This window comes from Montipora capricornis, chromosome 14 (genome assembly GCF_036669925.1).
Source record: "Montipora capricornis isolate CH-2021 chromosome 14, ASM3666992v2, whole genome shotgun sequence".
In the NCBI taxonomy this organism is placed as follows: Eukaryota; Metazoa; Cnidaria; class Anthozoa; order Scleractinia; family Acroporidae; genus Montipora; species Montipora capricornis.
The window spans coordinates 10,534,039-10,554,353 of record NC_090896.1 but is presented as its reverse complement, the minus strand read 5'-3'; the positions used below and the strand labels follow the sequence as shown (position 1 = coordinate 10,554,353).

The window sequence follows — 20,315 nt, the reverse complement described above, 5'->3', positions numbered from 1 at the left end:
CAGATGAAGCCTTGGCTGCTATGGAAATTTCTGAAGTTAGTCCTGTTGTTTCGCCTCCTCCGTCTCAGAATTCTGTTCGTGTTTTTGTTTCACGTGTGGCGTCCAAGCGTAAGCCTGCTAGGCTGGATCCTACTGATGGTCCTCCTCCACGTAAGTCCACTACACCCTTACCGGTTAGCTCTGGTAGGAAGACTAATAACCCTCACTCTTCATGAACTTTCAAATTGTTCCCTTAAATTCAAGGGGATTCAGTAAACGTTTTCAGAATTATCTTATTGACAATCTTCAAGCTTCGTACGATTTTTTTTGTTTTCAAGAAGCCTTTATTACTGATCCTGAAGTATTTTGTGCTTTTTCTAAAGCCTGGCGTGGGCCTTGTTTCTGGTCTCCCGCTGTTGGAAAACGAGCCGGTGTTTTAACTTGCTTTTCTGATTCCTTCTCGGGTTTAATTAGGAATTGGAAAAGAGATGTGTCTGGTAGGGTTAATAGTCTTGTTTTTGAACTTGATGGTCTTAAGATTAATTTAATTAATATTTGCAAACCTACCAATCCAACTGAAAGGAAAGTGTTTCTTGATAATTTGCACGAGTATTTTTTGCCTTCTGACGCCGTTAATATGGCTGGTGATTACAATTGCTATGATCACCATCTTGACAAATTTGGTGGAAACTTTGTTCCTGCTAAATATCTTTCTGTTTTTCGTTCGACTTTTTCTTTGTCAGATGCCTGACGTAAGTTTCATCCAAAGCTGCGTCAGTGCACCTGGTTTCATTCTGATTTTTCTATAGGATCCCGGCTTGATAAGTTTTTTGTTTCTCAGAGATTTATGTCTTCGGTTGCTTCTTCCGAAATTAACCCTTGCCCTTTTTCCGATCATGATTTTGTTTATCCGTGGTCCTGGTTGTTGGAAATTCATTAACTCGCTTTCTGAATGCTAGTGCGTTTTGTGAATATATTTAATACAACCAGCATTGATGATCTTTCTGGTTGTCTGCAACACTTTCCTTCAGTTACGTCGTGGTGGGATTTCTTTAAGTATTCTATTCGTTCACAAATTATATATTTTTCTAAGAATAAGCCCAGCTAGGGAGCTCTCGCACGAGCGTGTTATTTTGATTAATTGCATCATTGATCTTAAGCTTAAATTAACTTCTGGTGATTTGTCGGTTAGCTCTGAAATTTCCGAGCTCGAAAGTGAACTGAGATCCTAACCTTGAAAGCGTCTAAGGTTCACTCCAGAGTTCAGTGGCCCGAAGATGGAGAAAGGCCTACTCGTTATTTCTTTAAACTGGAGCTTGAGCGCTTTGAGCGTAATATTCTCACTTCTATTCTAGATTCTAACGATGTCGAGGTTTTTACATGTAAAGAAATCGAGCGTGCACACGTGCAGTTTTATTCAAGTCTCTTTTCTAAGGAACCTATTGATCTTCCTTCACAACAACGTTGTTTAGATTCGGAGGAAAAATTCCTTTCTCCTTCTCAAAGCATCTCTTGCGAGGGTTTCCTGTCTAGCAAGGAGTTATTGAACTCCGTTAGAAGTCTTAATACTGGGAAGTCACCCGGATTTGATGGGCTGTAGGTGGAATTCTATTTACATTTTTGGGAGGCTTTGGGTCCCCTTTTCCTCTGTGTTGCTAATAGATGTTTTGCTGAAGGCGAATTGTGTCCCTCAATGAAGGGCAGTGTCACCCGCTTGATTTTTAAGAAGCGTGGTGACGTCAAGCATTTAAAGAATTGGCGGCCCATCTCTATTTTGAATGTAGATTACAAGATCATTTCTAAAGCGATTACTTTGCACCTCTCATAAGTCCCTGAGCACATTGTTCACCCGGACCAGACCTGTTCTTTTCCGGGCCGAAGCATTTTTTCAATTGTTACTCTTTTGCGCGACGTCCTTGACTACATTCAACGGACTGATGAGTCTGCCATTTTGATAAGTCTTGACCAGGAGAAAGCGTTCGATCGAGTCAATCGACCCTTTCTTCTAAAGCTCCTTCACTTTTATTGTTTTCGGCCCTGATTTTTGTCGATGGATTTCCCCCTTTTATAACGGCGCATTCGTGCAAATCATTCTGAACGGTTGGCTCACTGAAGGTATTTCTCTTGAGCGCGGGGTGCGTCAGGGGGACCCTTTCTCTCCCTTGCTTTATGTTCTTTATGTTCTAATCCGCAGCTCTCCTGGGTTTGAGGGGTTTCCACCTTCCTGGTGCCAGCAACTGCAGGCGCGTGTTCGCCTGTATGCTGATAACACCACGGTTAATGTGCCCCAGGCCCCTGGCGCGCAACAAGTGGACCTAACGCGCATGCCTTAGCGCAATAATGTTGCGTGAACGTGGCCAAACGAGTACATCATGCAACATCCAAAATGTTGCACGAAAAATTTGACCGTTTTCAGATATGATCCAACATCATGCAACATGTTGCAACATATCGCAACATATTGCAACATTTTGGCCAAACGTATGCAACATGTTGTGCCCAACAATGTTGCAAGATGTTGCGTTGAAATGTTGCGAGCTTTTGGCCAGGCCTTTATAGATGATTTTACGACCTCAAATACCGTGCGAGGAATTTTCCGTTTGTCTTCGGAGACTACTTTTATGGAACTTTTCCTGCCCTATTTAATTTATGAGATGTGGGTTTAATTTCGACTTCGATGCGTGATATTTCCTGCAATTCGTAACATATCACGGTTTTCTTAACGAGTTTTGTTCACAATGTAGATCAGTCTAACCGTGAAAACACGAGTGTCGTAAAACCAAAACCAAACCAATTACTCCAGCCAATCACAACAGATCAAAACAATGCAACGAGCCAATCAGAATTCGAAGCAATTACATGTTGCAACCTGCTTTACCAAGTGAGTCATCAAGCCAGCTGGCAGCTGCTCAGTTGCAGCTACTATGCATGGGACATACTTCGAACAATTGAGTATAACAGTCAGGTGTACCAAAATTTACAATACTATACTTGTGTACTGATGTACTTGTATATTCCATTATTAAATTAAAAGGAGGAATTTAAGAAAAACTAGGAAGATTGCGTGCAGTAAAGTGATTTTGCTGTAATAGCTTTGAAAGGCAAAGAATGATTGTAAATTTCATAGGCCGTTCAGTTGTTTTCAAAGATTCTTTGGAAGTCGAGACAAAATTCACTATCTTTATTTTAGGCACACTTATTTCCATTGTTATGCACAGGTCTTATTCCAGCTGAACGACCGCAGCAATTGTTGATCCAATATAGATAGAAAAACACAATTAGTGGGAACACCCTTTTCCCTCGCCCTCCAAAGCCGAATACTTTTGCCGAATTTATTCCCAATAATTTTCCCAACCATAATATATCACCAAGATTTATCACCTTTAGTTACGGATAATTCCATTCTTTACCTACTTTAGTAATCAAATGTCGCGTAATTACTAATTGAAATAAAAGTTAGAAAGATTGTCACAGTTAGCAACTTAAGCTGTTACCAGAAAGCCTGAAAAATATGTAGGTTTGAGAGGGACTCAAAATCAAGACCGATTTGCTCTGCACTACTTTGCCAAAATGAATTATCAATCCAGCTGGGAGCTGCTCAACTGCAGCTACTGTGCATGGGACAAACTTTGACCGATTGAGTACAATAGTCAGGTTTGCCAAGATTTACAATATTGAATCTAACCAAAGAAGAGAACAATTTCATCATAAAAAAGCACAAAATAGGGATAGCAAAATATTAGCATAGTATTAGCGTTTACATGAATCCAACCAGTGAGTGAATTAACAACAGGTTAATTATTTTCATTTATTTGTCGTCTAAACGGGGAGAGAATTTGTGGTATACATGATTAGGCATACCAAGGTCTACATCTGAATCAACTGTGGAACTTAATTTCTTGGCTCGCACGAACCGAGCTACAATCGGTGACAAAATTAGTTGAGACAGTTGCCAACAAAGCACACTGGCAACGACACATTCATTGTTTGCAAAGAAAACTTGTCCAAAAAGTACGTTTCCGCGATACCCCTCCCTCCCCAACCCTAATCAATGTTGTACCGCTGTCGACAAGGCTCGTAGAAAACAGAAAAACACAACATTGTCCCTGGTGTGCGGGGGAGGGGACCATTTGCGCACCGAGCTTGAAATCGACTCTATAGGATAAGAGTGTCTCAACAATTTTGACGCCGATTGTAGGTACATCTACAAAACAACTTTAAGCTGGGCCTTAGAACTTTCCATTGTCCAGTCTATTGATATCGGGGGAAAGGGACGAGCTTACTGATGATTTCAAAAAAATACTCAGTGCAACATACATTAAGAACTAAATCGATATTTCTTTTAATTAAGGCTACAAAAAAATTCACATTTTAAAATGCCATGAAATATCTAACTATATATGTAAACAGAAGCTCGTGACTTTGAAGCGTTTAACCCTGGTTCAGAGAAGGGTTTTTTTAGTTCAAAAATTTCCTTATTTGGAAGTAAGGTAGCTCGTGCACTTTCCCGCGCGTGCAGCATGGAGCTTATTTTTGTCAAGTCAAGGTCATGTGTTTCTGATGTAAATAATAGGGAGCCAAGGCATGGACGTCAACGGCGGCTACTAGAATGTTATTTAACAATTAGCCCCGTAGCCCGCTACGGGTCAATAGCCCATGAGGCGAAGCCGAATGGGCTATTGACCCGTGGCCCTTGAGGGCGAAGGGTCTAATTGTTTGAGTATCACCCGACTAGTCGGACAGAAAAGTCAATAATAAAGTTAGCAAATGCAAGTTGAAGAAATATTTATTTATCTCTAGTAGCGTAGCCAATCAAAATGCAGGATTTGCATTAGTCCACTAGTTGGGTGATACTAAGTAAAGATATTATTTCCAGTTCCAAGTCGTTCGACGTCGAAGTGTGTATCAACATTCCAGGACTAAGATTGGTATGAACGGTGTGGATGTTTAAAGGGGAAATTTAAAATTTCTCGCGGTGTGGTCACGTCCTCCATATGACCTGTTATTGCATACTGAACAGAATATCGGCGGCGTTTCTGATTGGTCATTGATGAATGAATAAATAGCTTTTACAGGGCAAGTAGAGGTTATGGAGCGCAATACGGAAGTTGCTATGGAAACACAGCAATGGAGTAATTTTGTTGAGGTTTAAGTAAATAAAAGATTGCCAATGAATTTTCTCATTCATTTCGTTATTTATTCGGGATCATAGGATTTCCTACACAAATTTTATCATAGCGGATGGACGGACGGACGGACGTACGTACGTATGTACGGACGGTTGATGACGTCTTGGCTATAAAACCAAGATATCTCGCATCGATGGGTTACCATATTTTCTTAACTGTGACAATGGTGCTCCGCGCGCGCGCGTTCCGCTAATAATAATAATAATATTATTAATAATAATAATAATAGCATTTTACTATAAAACTTCGCGCATGAAGCGAATTGCGTAAATGCATTACATAAGAATGCATTACATAAGAATAAACCTAGTAAAATTACAACTTGTCAAGTTGGTGGGGACTGGGCAATACATTTTAAAATTACCTTGCATTTACATCTTTTACATTTTTAAATTACTCTGAATTTACAGCCTACAATTTCGATATGATAAAACGTTTACCACAGATATAAATAATTAATAATGTTGGGAAGTATCCAGCTAGACACCATGAGCTTTAAGGCAAATGTGGGGGAAGAAACTTTTCTTAAAGCGCTCTGTTTTACATTTCATCATATCGGTTTGAAGTGCATTGCCATTCACAGCTAGAGCTGGTGGAAAATGCTCAATATGGCGACGAACATGAACAGCCAGCTCCTTACAAATCTTAGGACTGAGTTTCATGTTGTTTTTATCAGCCCAGGAATTAGAGTGCGTCAAGCTCAGATTGAAACGTTTAGGTCGTGCGCGCCGGTACAAGTTCTGAGATAGTCACGTGATCGATGTACTTCCAGTACGAACAGCGCAGAGAGGCCAATTTTAGATCGTTTATCATGATGACGAACAATACAATAGTCCCTTGAGGGACCCCAGCATAAACAGGGAGCCATTGAGAGGTACTCTGAGCGAGTTTGACGCATTGCCTCCGCTTTGTTAGAAAACTGCATATCCATGGAATTATAGAGCGACGTACGCCCAACTCCATAAGCTTGGTGATCACTATAATATGGTTGATCCTGTCAGAGGCCTTTTTATTTAAGAAACAAGCCCTTAGATAGCAGCCGGGATTCTCTAGCTCAGAGAGCCAAATAAGAATTAGATCGAGTAGGCAATAAGTAGTGGAAGATCCTTAGAGGCTACCAAATTGGCGAGCATCAATATACTCAACAACATCTTCGATCATCCAGGTGACCGCAAAGTCTTCAAAAACTTTAGATAGAATAGGGGTTAGGGAAATAAGTCGCATATCCCCTTCATTCAGAGGCTGCTTTACCTTCGGGATGGGAGTTATGTTAGATATACTCGGGACGACTCCAGCAGAGAGAGATGAATTTAAAATAGTTTTAACTGGTTCAGCTAGTTCGAACTTTTTAATGATTTGAGGTGGTATGCTGTCAGGACCCATGGCCTTATTGGGATGTACGCTCAAACCAAACCTATCTAAAACCGGACTCGTGATAACGACGCACGATACGCTTAACACACGTGTTACTCCTATCCTTATAATTATCTTTAGGCGTCCACCAATCGACACCTGATCGTCCTCAATGTCGTCACAAAACTATGACTCAGTGACTGCTGCCAGGTGGACTTTGTTAACAGCCGCAAAAGCGGCAAGCTCATCGATTTTCTTTTTGAGCGAACGCACGTTCAAGCAACTCTTTTGTTCTTACGTGTGGAGCTACTGCGGTGGAACGGCATGATCTATTGTCCACACCTATTAAGTGTCAAGGGCAGGTGCAGTAGTTCGAACTTGTATCTTATTAACTGCATCCAAGCATATGGATGTATTGTTCACTTGAAATTTCACTGATTGCAAATGTCAAGCTTTGGCTAAAACCAACATCAACATGACATCAACAAAACCTTAACTTTGTTCTTGCAAAAACTCTTGGTGCAATCCTTGCAGTGATTAAATGTCCAGTCTGAGGATTCGAAAGTGCGTTTTTCGGAAGTATAGCGTTCTGCCGAAGGATTCAATGAGGCGAGAGCATGTGCCGATGCAATAATAAAAATAACAAAAATAGCATACCTGTTGTATTTCCGATTTGAATAACCGCAAGAGATTCCTTATTGGTCGAAACTAATTGCCAACTCGCTTAAGCTACCTGGATTTAATGAGAATTCCACTGAAACTTGCCGACTCGCTTAACTTTAAGCGAGTAGGGAACAGGCGAGCAGAGATGGCGCAGTGATGAGAGTACTCGCCTCCCACCAATATGGCCCAGGTTCGAATCCCGGATCCGACGCCATAACTAGGTTGAGTTTGTATTGGTTCTCTACTCTGCTCCAAGGGTTTTTCTCCGGGTCCCCCGGGTCCCCCCCCCCCCCCCCGCCAGCAAAAACCAGCATACAGCTGAATCCATCCATCCAATTATTGTTCTTATTCTTATTATTATGATTATTATTATTATTATCATTATCGTTATCGAATGTGAGAATGATATATACACATGAGAAATGAGATGTTGATAGAACCCACTGGGAACTCGGAAAAAATCCGAGCCCCAGATGGGATTCGAACCCACGACCCACCGTGATCTAGTCGGATGCTCGAACCACTGAGCTACTGGAGACTCTATGGAGAGCAAGAGTGAAATGTGGGTCTTTTGACTCGAGCTGCATCACGCAGCCATAGAGTCTAATGACAACTGACAGCATAGCTCATAACTGCATAGCGCAGTCATATTAAAGCATATCTGAGATGCGGCCAACCAACCGCCTTGACTCTGTAGCTGCGTGATGCAGCTCGAGTCAAAGACCCACATTTCACCCTTGCTCGCCATAGAGTCTCCAGTAGCTCAGTGGTTAGAGCATCCGACTAGATCACGGAGGGTCCTGGGTTCGAATCTCATCTGGGGCTCGGGTTTTTTCAGAGTTCCCAGTGGGCTCTATCAACATCTCATTTCTCATTATCATCATCATCATCATCATCATTATTACTTCCACGCGATTTCCGGATGTCACTCACTATGCGACCTTAACTTAAAACCGTTGGTGAAAAGACGGCCAGTGCTTGTGGCTGAAAACAATTGAAAAGTTAAGGTCGGCCAAACTTTATTGATAAGCACCTTTTTTCAAGATTCAGTTAACCTGTAACTAAGGCTTGACTAGAGAAAATAATACCAAATACTGCACAAAATATTCCTATTACAATGAAAAGCACGTCTAGGAAAACTTCATACCCTTTGAGTTCCTTGAATTTCAACCTCAGGTGAACTGCACATGGCACAACAAAGAAAAACATTGAGTCGATTATGCTTCCAGTGAATGATACAATAAAAGCAAATTTCGGAAATATAATTGCCACTAACACCGTTAGAATGACAACAACTGTCCGACTGAGAAACAAACCAATCCTTGGAAATTTGGAGAAAGCCTGTTCGTAAGCTTCAGATGTTTGGATAAAGACAAATATTGGATAAACAAACAAGGCATACGAAAGGACGCAACTTGCAGTGAAAAGAAAACTGGTGCACATGCGAATTGGGCCTTCGGGTAGATTATTAAGTATAACTTGACTTGTACTGGATCCAAACACCAAGAACGCAAGAAAAGAAAACCCTGTCTTTATGAAAACGTTTATGATGTAGGCTAATGCAAGAGCCAGGTTGAATTTGTGTTTTTCGCGCATGCTATGTTCAACTGTAGGTAAAATGGTTTGCGAGTCATAGGCCAAGATCAAAATTGGAAGAGCAATGCTTACACCTTCGCCGTTCCAAAATAGAACGGACTCCAGGTTCCACTTGTCCATGTGCGACATCCCATACCAAAGAACAGTTATCACAACTGAAATCAATGCAACAACACTTATGATACTTAACCAACCAATATCTTTCAGAGAATTAAGAAACGTTGTTGGAAAAACCACGACTCCCGCGAGGCATATCCAAGCATTCATCGTAAGAGGTACTGACGGGAGACTTTCGTTCATAAGAGATCCGCATAGAACCAGATATGAAACGGAGGAAAGGAAAAAATCCAGTTGAACAAACACTGTTATGACGTGGCCTCCATATTTAGGTAAAAGTATTTCTCCCAATTCTTTGAAAGTGGATCTCGACCTCACTTTTCTGTTCTTTTCGTCTGTGTCATAAAGACACTCTATTAAAAGTTTTCCGGTGTACCATGAGCAAACTGGAAGAATTAGAAATGCCACAAGAACGACAATTCCACCCCGCTTGATAGCATATGGTAATGCAAGGAATCCAATGCCTTCGATGAAGTTAATGATATTAGCAACCGATTTCCAAAGTGATGAATCGCCAGTGGAACTTTGATGTAAGGTTCTGTCTTCTATGGGAAAGTCCAATTCGTCATCTGTGGACCAATCAGCGTCGCTGGACTGCAGTTCTAAGATCGCTTCACGTTCTTCATCAGAAAGGTCATCTGAATTCATCATCAAAAGGAAAATCTGCTGAGTTGTTGAAGGCTTCAGACAGGAGAAATGAAATTGTCCACTGTGGGAATGATCTGTGGATCGATAAAAAAACAAAATAGGTTACCGAAAGATGACGGATTCAAACACAAAAAAAACCTCATACATCCATGATAAAAGAAACGAACGGATGGGGTCAACCTCGTTCCCAGGGTTTCTCTGCCTCTTTTACATCTAGAGCTTTTGCCGTCGCCTCACCCCGACTTACCTTGGAACGATCTACCAGACTGAACACATAAATAATATGAAAATCTCCAGATTATCAAACACAAATTTAGACTTATTTATTTGAGGACGCGTTCAAGGTTTTCTATGCATTGGCAACGTATAAGATTTAGCAAATTCACTTTAAAATATTTAAATTGCGAAGAATATGAGCAGTTCCACATAAGGTTTTTTGCTGTAGCTCGGATATTGAGTTATTTCCAGGTATTTTGGTTATTAATCGTGTCCAGGGATCTAATGCCAGTGACAAGCAGGAAAATAGTCGTCTGGAGTTTCCACATCTTAGTAACTTCAATTCGGAGATCTTTATAACTGGCTAGCTTCTTGAATTTCTTCCTGGAGACATTACCATCTCGAAGGCAGGTCATGTCGATAAGTGAGCAGGTTCCCTTATAAAAGTCCTTATCCTACTTATAGCCGTACCCTCCCCCCGAAAGAAAAACGGAAGGAGGGAACGTCTACGAAAAGCTGCCCCAAATCGTGTTCCGTGACGTCAAACAGCAGATTCTATTTATAGATATTATTCAACGGTGACTCAGCTTGTTATAGCATATTACGCATCATTCTCGAACATTATGCTACATCTTGTCTTCTTTACAAAAAAGTATAAAACGATGTGATATAGCCAAATCACTATCCAGCTGTAACTGAAGAAAATGCAATCAAACACTTTGCGGATAAACTAAATGTCTTTAAGGCTACTTCCACAGTAAAGTCTTTGTACTTTCGAGTTTTGCTTGACTTGTCTTTTTTATCTTCTGACACTTTGTTGAGCCAGGATTGCTCCCGTGAGATTGCTGTGAACTTCCGATTTAGTTTATGGTTGTGTTTGGTATCACACTCGGTTCAAGTACTTCCGGTTTGACTGGTATGACGGTTCTTGTTCTTCTGGAATTCAGCTTCACATTAGGTGATACCAGCTCCTCAGGAGTATTCCTGTACTCCAAAATAGCCTTCCAGGGATCAGGGCTCACCTTTAGTATCCTCGTAACTTGCTTGACAGCAGCTTCTGCGGTACTGTTACCTTTAGGGTGATGCGGTGAGGACATATAGTGGTGAGAATTCCAACTCTCTGACACCGGTTTGAATTCCTTTCTGGCATACTGGGGTCCATTACCGGTTATATCACTTCAGGGACTGCATGCCGAGAGAATATCTTCTTCATCTGTAAGACTGTGGACTCAGCATCAGTGTCACTCAGTAGCTCTAAGTCCCAGTACTTTGTGAGATTATCTACAACAATCAAGTAGCTAGACGTCTTTCTTTACAATGACTATTTGTCACCTTCTCTTTGGGATGGGCTGTCTCTGCATAGTTTCTCTGGGTTGCTCAGGTTTAACTTCTTGACATATAGAACAGTTGTCATAGAGATATTTGACATTATGGTGAATCGATGGCCAGTACAAAGTATTCCTTGCATGCCTCATCCATCTTTCTGCTCCAAGGTGAGCACAGCGTATCTTTTGTAACATCAGTGTGCGCAAGGCCGTGGGAATAACCACTCTGGTTCTCCTGCAGATTATTCCACCGTGAACTGCTAGTTCATCTCTATATGGCCAATAATCACGAACATTAGGCGGTACTTGTGTCTTGTCCTCAGGCCAGCCATAAGATATCATGTCTGCTAGAGTCTTGAGATCTAGACAGATGATCACTAGTATACATCTGGATTCCTTTCTTGTACACAACATTGAGGTGGTACTTTTTCAGGCGAAGCGTCATGTGTTGTAACCTCTTGGGTGCGCTGTTGATACTTTTCGCTAGGATTTTTTCGGGAGCTTTGTGGTCAGTGACTGCTGTGATCATGTCACGGCCATGAAGGTAATGGTCAAATCTTGTACAGCCAAAAAATGCCACTGTTCTCCCGCACTGAAGTAAAACTGCTCCGAGTCCGAAGTCACCAGCACCAGTCTTAATTGTGACTTCTTCCAATTCAAAATCGTAGAATCGCAGTAGTGGCGGTTCTGAAATCATCTTTGTCAACTTTTTAAAAGCGTTCTCATGAACTAGTGACCAAATGAATTGATTTTGCTCTTTGGTTAGGTGTCTTGGAGGTTTAGATACATCAGACAGCTGTGGTAAGAAACTTGCCCAGATAATTAATCATTCCAAGAAGTCTACTGACTTGAGTACAAGTTTGCTGCGTGGTCTAGTCATCTGCGCGATTACTTCAACTTTGGCTGGGTCTGGTAGGATTCCCTCAGCAGTCAAAATATGCCCAAAGTACTTCAGCTTCTGTTGCTTGAAAAAAAACCTTTCCTTGGTTTAGCTTAACGTTTCTTTTCATTTTCCTGCATCTCTCTAGCAACGCAATCAGATTTCTATTATGGTCTACCAGGGCTTCTTTATAAGTGTCTCCGGCTCCAGTTACTAACATGTCATCAACTATTGCAGTAACTTCCCCTAAACCTTCAGTTATTTCATTTACATGCCTCTGAAATTCTTTTGGCGCACTAAAGATGCCAAAGGGCATCCTGAGCCACCTGTATCTACCAAATGGGGTATGAAAGTTAGTTAGCTTGTTTGAATCCTCCTCTAGTTTTACTTGTGGAACTGAACCATCCTTAACCTCAAGGTCCGTGAACACTTGCACTTTTCCAAGCCTACATTTCACGTCATCAATAGTTGGAAGACGAAGCCTAACCCAGACCAATAAAAACATCGTCGCATTCTGATAGAACAACATCTTTGCTCAACGTTTTCTCACCAGAGCCTGAACTCACGAGTAATTCTCTTTTACCGGAGAGGAGTGCCAGCCCTTCGCACGTTCTTCCCGATAGGAGTGAACTTGGGACATCATCAACCACTGGGAATTTTGCTCCAGTCTGTCTTTTACCTCTAATCTAAACATCCAAGTAGACTTGACCTTTGGGCACTACACGTTCACCAATATAAGCTTTCAAAACTGCACGAGTTTTCTGCAAACGTGGTCTGTTTTCAATAATTGTAAAATCCTTTAATCTCAAACAGTTAGCTTCTGATCCAGTATCAATATGCATTGGAACCTCCGTCAGGAGCCCATCCTCGAGCGTGCAACTTCCATACAGCGTCTGTGAAACGGCGTTTTCACAAGTAGGTTTATTTTTAGACTAGCCCTTCACGTGAATTAGGTCAAAAAACAAAGGCAGTTCCGGTTCGGTGACCCTATGACGTTAGCTTAATTTCTTGTAATTGGTCATCGGGCTCCAATGGGAGTCTCATTAGCGGGAAATTCAATCTAAAAATAACCTTACTTGTGAAAACGCCGTTGCACAAGTATAGTTAAGTTGCACGCTCCGGGTGATGGGCTCCTGCCTCCGTAGAGTTACTTGCCTCTCCACGTCTTAGTTAGACCTCAATTATGTACTTAGAACGGCCACTGTCACTAACTGCACACATGGACTATATTTCAGCGTCAAGTGCCGACTCTGACTCTTCCACTTGATGAATGGTCATGGTAGGTTTCTTTGACATACTCTTGGCAGCCGTCTCTGTTAACTCTGAGATTCTTGATTTCGAGTTTTACTAGAAACTGCAGTGCACATCTTAGCAAAGTGATTTTTCATGTTGCACTTGTTGCACTTCTTACCATAGGCTGGACACTGGCGCACGTTTTGGGTCGTTCCACAATATTTGCACTGCTTCACAACCTCTACTCTTTGATTAGAATCCGATTTCTTTCCCTTGTTTTTCAAAGCACTTACTGGCATCTCTACTTCACTATCAATTTTCTTCAGTTGATCTCTGTTTATTTCAGCACCTCTGATAATATCCAAGGCTGTATTAAGAGTTAACGTTTTCTCATGGAGGAGACGTTTTCTGACTTCGTGACTTTTAATTCCAATAACGAGTCTGTCGTTACTGTGCCCTTGTCTGGATAACTTGACCTTTCACGTACAAAATAGGCATTTTGCAAGTATCACAACGGTATCCAGCGGTGAAATGATTAGAGCAAACTTTAGCGTTCTAGGTGACCTTGTAGTTTGGTCTTTGAAGATATATCTCTCAAGCTGCCATTGCAAGTCTTAAGCTTTACTGGATCACGAAGAGTAAAACCTCAAGATATTACTAGTTTGAACTGTCGCTGTGAATATCGACGGTCATTGTCGCAGCCATACACTGTACACCCATAACTACTGTTATGATATCATTCAATCAAGTAATACTAAACTCAACGACTAGTAACAACTATTCTACTATTCTAACATGTTCGTGTCCCTTTGAAAGTCGCAACACAACGCACATGGTTTCCCGTTTTCGGGGTGTCCATGTAAGTCACTCAGGGGCCCCTAAGGGGATCCTCAAAGGTTTCAATATTACAACATCTCTCCCCCCCCCCCCCCTTCCCCCCTAACATGATTCAATGAGTCTCTGCGGCCTCCTAACTTGACGCCCAGATCTGGTTGTAATAGGATTGGCTCTTGTAGATCGGCTTTGTGTTCAATGAACTTGTCTAGGTAATTGACAGTTCCTAGTATTCGAAGTACACCTTCTTTGTCAGACGGAGGAGGCATCTCACTGATCGCGCGGATTTTATCAGGGTCAGGTTTCAATCCTTCGGCCGAGAACACATGTCCAACATAGCTTACTTCAGGAACACGAAGTTTCACTTTCTTTGGATTGAACTTCAATCCTACTTCCCTGCTTCTAGCCAGTACTCTTCTCAATTTCTAATCAGTGTCGATTTGATCTTTACCATGTATCAAGAAATCATCCACTATGATCTCCACAGGAACCCCTTCAAAGAGTTTGTCCATCTCCCTTTGGTAGATTTCAGGGGCAGAAGAGATGCCAAAAGGGAGCCTTGTAAATCGATATTGCCCCCAGGGGGTATTGAATGTTAAGAGTTTTGAGCTTTCATCATCCACCGGGAGCTGCCAGTATCCACTGCAAGCATCCAGGGACATGAATCTCTTTGCACCCGATAATTGGTTGGCAACCTCCTCCACAGTAACCATTTGATAGTGTGGCCTCTTAAGAGCTTTGTTTAGGTCCCTTGGGTCAATACAAATTCGAACATCATTCTTCGAGAGTGGAGTGTTCTTTTCTTTCCCTTTCCGTATGTCAATCACTAGCATAGATGAAACCCAAGGGGTGTGTTCCTCTTCTTTTACAATAATTCCATCTTCTTCCATCTCTGTGAGCTTCTCCCGCGCGGTTCAAGAAGTGCAATTGGAATTTTTCTGGGAGGATGTACCACTGGAGGAATTGGCGGGTCAACTTCCATATGTACTTTGTTCGGTAGCTTGCCAGGTTTATCACTAAAACAATCTTTATAATCCTGCAACACAGGATCGGTTTGAAAGAAACTTGGCAGTTCTTGCTCTGGTTGTTTTGACTTTGGAGTAGTTATCATAAAATCAAGGACTTCTAAGCCAAAACAAGCATCACAACCCAGCAATGGTGTAAAATTTGCATGAACAACAAGATACAACAGGTTAAGTTCACGACTTCCATATTGAGTTGGAAGCCTCACAGAACCCTTTGGATGGATAGGTTTAGGTGCAAGCCACCCCTTCAAAGGTTGCTGAATTTTCTGAAGAGGTTTGTTTGAGATCTCCTTGTACAGCTCATAGGGAATGACTGTAGCTTCTGCACCAGTATCTGCCTTGATCTGTACATTCTTCCCAGCAATTTTGACAGTAATCAAACTCCTAGATTTCTTTCGAGTGCCGAAGACACTATCCAGCTCAACTGATTCAAAATAAGTGTGCACATCGTGATTCGTTGGAGGATCATGCTCCACAGCTGCAAGTAGTGAACCTTCAGCACTTAATTGTTTGCACACTTGTGCAAACTGTCCTTCCTTCTTACACTTGTTGCATTTCTTTCCAAGAGCTGGGCAGCGAGGTGGCTGAGTAAATGGGTGCTTGTAACCTCAAAACGTACAGTTACGAGCAGGTGTCGTTTCTTGAACCTTGACTTTCTTGAGAGGGTGAATTGACCGTTCAGAACCCGCCACTGTTGGTGTATTGAACCTGTATTTCTGTTGTTCGGCTGCCTCGAATGTACGAGAATAATCATGAGCAGTTTGCAGCGTTAAATCTGGTTTCTTCAGTAGTTCACCTCGCAATTCGTTTGACAAAACTGCTCCGACAAGACGATCACGAATGAGTGAATCTCGGAGGTCGCCAAATTCACAAGTTAAAGACAGTCTTTTCAGTTCACTGACGAAATTGTCAATCCTCTCACTTTCCTTCTGGTTTCGCTGATTGAACACCAGTCGCTCGTAAATTACATTCCTAGCACCCTGGCACAATTCCTCGAATTGGCGACAGACATCTTGATAGCAATCTTTGTCTTCTTCATCGGTAAACACAAAGTGACTGTACTCTTTGATAGCTTCTGGCCCAGCACAATGTAACAACAATTTACCTTCAGTTTGTCGGCTTTAGCATCTTTGCCCTTCGCAACAAGGTAAATCTCAAATTGCATAAAATAAATTTCTCCAGTTCTCCGCAGCATTCGCGTCTAGGAGCAGTGGACCGGGCATTCGAGAATCTCGCTCGGCCATTAATAAAACCAAAAGGCGGACAGTTCCAAAGCCTTTTATTTTCACTAATCCTACAGCCAGTAAGAATAAACAAGCCGGGAGCTCCGCTTTTAGGCTTGGCTAAATCTATATATTATACAAGATACAAAAATACAACTCACAGGAAACTTGCTTTTCCATCAACTCATCTCACAATTCGGCAGGGCAGGCAACCACTTCTGACACCATGTTATGATATCATTCAATCAAGCAATACTAAACTCAACGACTGGTAACAACTATTGTAACATGTCCGTGTCCCTTTGAAAGTCCCAACATAACGCAGATGGTTTCCCGTTTTCGGGGTGTCCATGAAAGTCACTCAGGGCCCCTAAGGAGATCCCCAAACTCGAACGATTTAGATTTCTAGCGGAGTCGACTGGTTTGTTTGCCCCCTGGCGATCCCAGAAGTCTTTGCAAATGTAGGGGCCTAGGAACCGGCAACTCATTCATTCTCTGCAAGGTGTCCCTAGAGACTCATTGGTGTAGGTGTTGGTAGCTGACTGTATACCATCATCGGTGTAGGTGACACGAGACGTTGTGCTGAAGATGACGTTGGTGGGTTCTCTTGATAAGTCATCCTGTTAAAACTGAGGTTGTCCTCTTGAGACGTTCTTCCAGCTTATTGCTAGGCTCTGGCCTTTCGCAGAGATACGACCCCTCCAATATGCGTTTCACAGGATATTGTGTACAGCCAATTCCTTGGTTTTCACTCTCAATCCCGCAATTCAAGTGTCACAGGTTCTCCGCGTTTTCCACTTCCAGTCCCAGAAAATTGCCACTTACCATGTCACGGTGTTGAACACTTGTATTCTGTAGCAATACACGTTTATTACTAGCCAAAAGCAACCATCGATAATCCAGCTAAAACATAATCACAAACTCTGCTTATATAGAAGAGCTATGTAAGAACGTTCGATAGAATTACAGCAGATTCTCTTTATAGATATTATTCAACGGTGACTCAGCATGTTACAGCATATTCTGGATCATTCTCGAACATTGCGTTACAATCATTAACGCCTACAACGTTGTTAACGGTACAATCCATTTCGACCAATCTGTGTTCTCGAAAGAATTGACTAAAGTAAGTGACCAATGCGAAACCATTATCTACATCACGGAGCACGATTTGGGCCAGCTTGTCGTAGACGTTCCCTCCTCCAGTTTTTCTTTCGGGGGGAGGGTACGGCTATAAAGCCCTCCCTGGTTTATTTGCATCGATCTTTCTGTCTGTTTGAATAGGGAAGTTACATAAGATGGTTACATTATTTCCATTTGTTACATCTTTTACGTCATGTTTGTACCACTCTACAGGAACCGCCATTTCATATTTTTTTGCAGATCTTCCAATGTAACTTGCCGAGCCTATCATGCCTAATTATGTAGTCGCTTTAGGGAAACACAGGACATCCAGATTCTCATGATATGTCTGTCTGGATAATCTCTAAAACTAGATTAATTTATATCTAATATCTCTGGTTGTATGCAACGTTGTTAATCTCAGAAAGAAGTCCATATCGCGTCCTATAAATCTCTTCGTCCGTTTCATGACGAACTTCTCCTTGAAACTTACAAAAACCCGCAAATACTTCATAAATCACATCAGAGGAAACATATTCATACCATTTCGAGGGCGTCTATCTTATGGATACTGCAGACAGTTCTTGCAACTTCTAGGCAATATGTAAGGAAATTCCACGATCACGAAAAGTGAAGATGTCGACAACAATCGAATCCTGTTTCCGACAAATATAACAGACCTGATATTGCCTGTGGCAATCTTCTGCTGCTTGTGGGTTATATTTTCACTCTTCACATGATTGAATCTATTGACATGAGGACAACATCTCAAATTACCCAATCACATATTTGCATGAGAATACCTCGTATCTTAGAATAAGTTCCTTGCTCTTTATACGCTGCCGCCCGAAGAATACTGTTCGCTAGTCCAAAGAGCTGTAACTGAACTTAGAAATTATAGAAAAAGAGAGGAAGGCTTCCCAGCACAGTTTCACCTGGCTTCCCCCATTTACACGGAAGATCTGCTCACTTGATTTTTCCTTTGTGACGATTGCATAATCTGGAAGCTTATTTGCATTAGAGAAGAGAGTATTCACAAACAAATGACTGCATGGTCGGTGATTGACAGTGACTCAAAGTGTGTATTAATCAGATTTGGATATTCGACTTTCTAGGGTACTGATTAGCTTATCAAATCTGGGGTATCAGAACTCTCCCAGACTTTCCAAATTGAAGACAAATGTCGCAAGAAATGATCCTTCCTAGTTTTTACCTTCATAGCTTTTTTCATATAAGAAGTCGCCGACCACACTCGTTGTCGGCTATTTTCCATTTCGTATACGACGAGTGATCATGCATTAAAAATTATCGTAAACAATCTTTAGAAAACGTAAGCAAATCAACCAAAAGAGAATCTTCGTCGGGCAGAGGTATTTATTATAGTTGTATCTATCAGAGACGATAATTATAAAAACCCTGAATTGACAGTGTAGATGCATTTGACAAAGAGAACAATGCAACGTTTGTGTTATGTAAGGGGTCATCGATTCCACCAATGTTTTCCACCAATCACATCAGAGGGAACATATTCATACCATTTCAAGGATGTCTATCTTATGGATGCTGCATACATGACAATCCTTGCAACTTGTAGGCAATATGTAAGGAAATTCCACGATCACGAAAAGTGAAGATGTCGACAACAATCGAATCCTGTTGCCGACAAATCTAACAGACCTGATACTGTCTGTGGTAATCTTCTGCTGCTTGTGGGTTATATTTTGACTCTTCACATGATTGAATCTATTGACATGACGACAACATCCCAAATTACTCAATCACATAGTTGCATGAGAATACCTCGTATTGTAGAATAAGTTCCTTGCTCTTTATACTCTGCCGCCCGAAGAATACTGTTCGCTTGTCCAAAGAGCTGTAACTGAACTTAGAAATTATAGAAAAAGAGAGGAAGGCTTCCCAGCACAGTTTCACCTGGCTTCCCCCATTTATACGGAAGATCTGCTCACTTGATTTTTCCTTTGTGACGATTGCATTATCTGGAAGCTTGTTTGCATTAGATAATACAGTATTCACAAACAAATGACTGCATGGTCGGTGATTGACAGTGACTCAAAGTGTGTATTAATCAGATTTGGATTTTCAACTTTCTAGGGTGCTGATTAGCTTATACTTGTATATCCCATCATTAAATCAGCAGAGTGGAATTTAACCAATCGACTCCCAGAGGTTCCCCATTGACGAGTAAAATCGTCTGGCGTTAGACAGAATAAAATACTCTGGCGTTAGACAGAGTAAAATACTAAGTATGGCCGGTCAAGTCAGGTCGGCTTGGGAGTTAAAGGGTTAAAAAAGCCTCAGTAGATTGCGTGCAGTAAAGTGGTTTTGCTCTATTAGCTTTCAAAGGCAAAGAATGATTGATAGGCCGTTCAGTTGTTTCATATCATTCATTGGAAGTCGGGACAAAAAAGGTGATATCTGGCATTATTCTTTTACCAATGTGTTTGCAATTCTCTTTATTTTATGCACACTCATTTCCATGAATGAATGAACAGCTCCTGTTCCAGTTGGATGAAAACAACAATTGTAATCAGTCCAATATCAATCGAAAACTACACTTGGCTGGAAAATACCTTTGTTCCTCGCCCTCGAAAGCCAAGTACTTTCCCAGATTTACCCCCACCCCCCTCCCCCTCAAAAAAATTATATTTACTCACGCAGCCATAAACATCGCCAAGATTTACCATAATACCGGGAATCCCATGCCAGAAAGCCTGGAAAGATAGGTTTCAACGGGACTCGAAACCAAGACAGATTTGTATTGTCCTGCTCTACCGGATTAGTTATCAAGGCAGCTGGGAGGTGCTCAATTGGAGCTATTATGCATGAGACAAACGTTGACCAATTGAGTATAACAGTCAGGTGTACGACAACTTACAATACTGAATTTAACC

The 20,315-nt window shown here is 41.5% G+C and overlaps 1 protein-coding gene and 1 pseudogene across 5 annotated transcripts; both read right to left on the bottom strand.

Annotated features, from left to right (window-relative positions):
* Positions 1-8,186: 8,186 nt before the first annotated feature.
* Positions 8,187-19,402, bottom strand: LOC138033077 (vesicular inhibitory amino acid transporter-like). Of its 5 annotated transcripts, XM_068880831.1 has the most exons (3): positions 19,204-19,396; positions 17,947-18,149; positions 8,187-9,619 (listed from the first exon to the last, which is right to left on the bottom strand). In XM_068880831.1, exon 3 carries the CDS (start codon positions 9,546-9,548, stop codon positions 8,235-8,237), a length of 1,314 nt encoding a protein of 437 aa, XP_068736932.1. In that variant the 5' UTR covers positions 9,549-9,619; positions 17,947-18,149; positions 19,204-19,396; the 3' UTR covers positions 8,187-8,234. The 5 variants fall into 5 exon arrangements, 4 of the variants coding, with proteins under 4 accessions (XP_068736932.1, XP_068736933.1, XP_068736934.1 ...); XM_068880832.1 differs by lacking the exon at positions 17,947-18,149 and having other exon boundaries at positions 19,204-19,402; XM_068880833.1 differs by lacking the exons at positions 17,947-18,149; positions 19,204-19,396 and adding an exon at positions 18,207-18,403.
* On the bottom strand, positions 14,899-16,302 carry LOC138033277 (uncharacterized; annotated as a pseudogene).
* Positions 19,403-20,315: the final 913 nt, after the last annotated feature.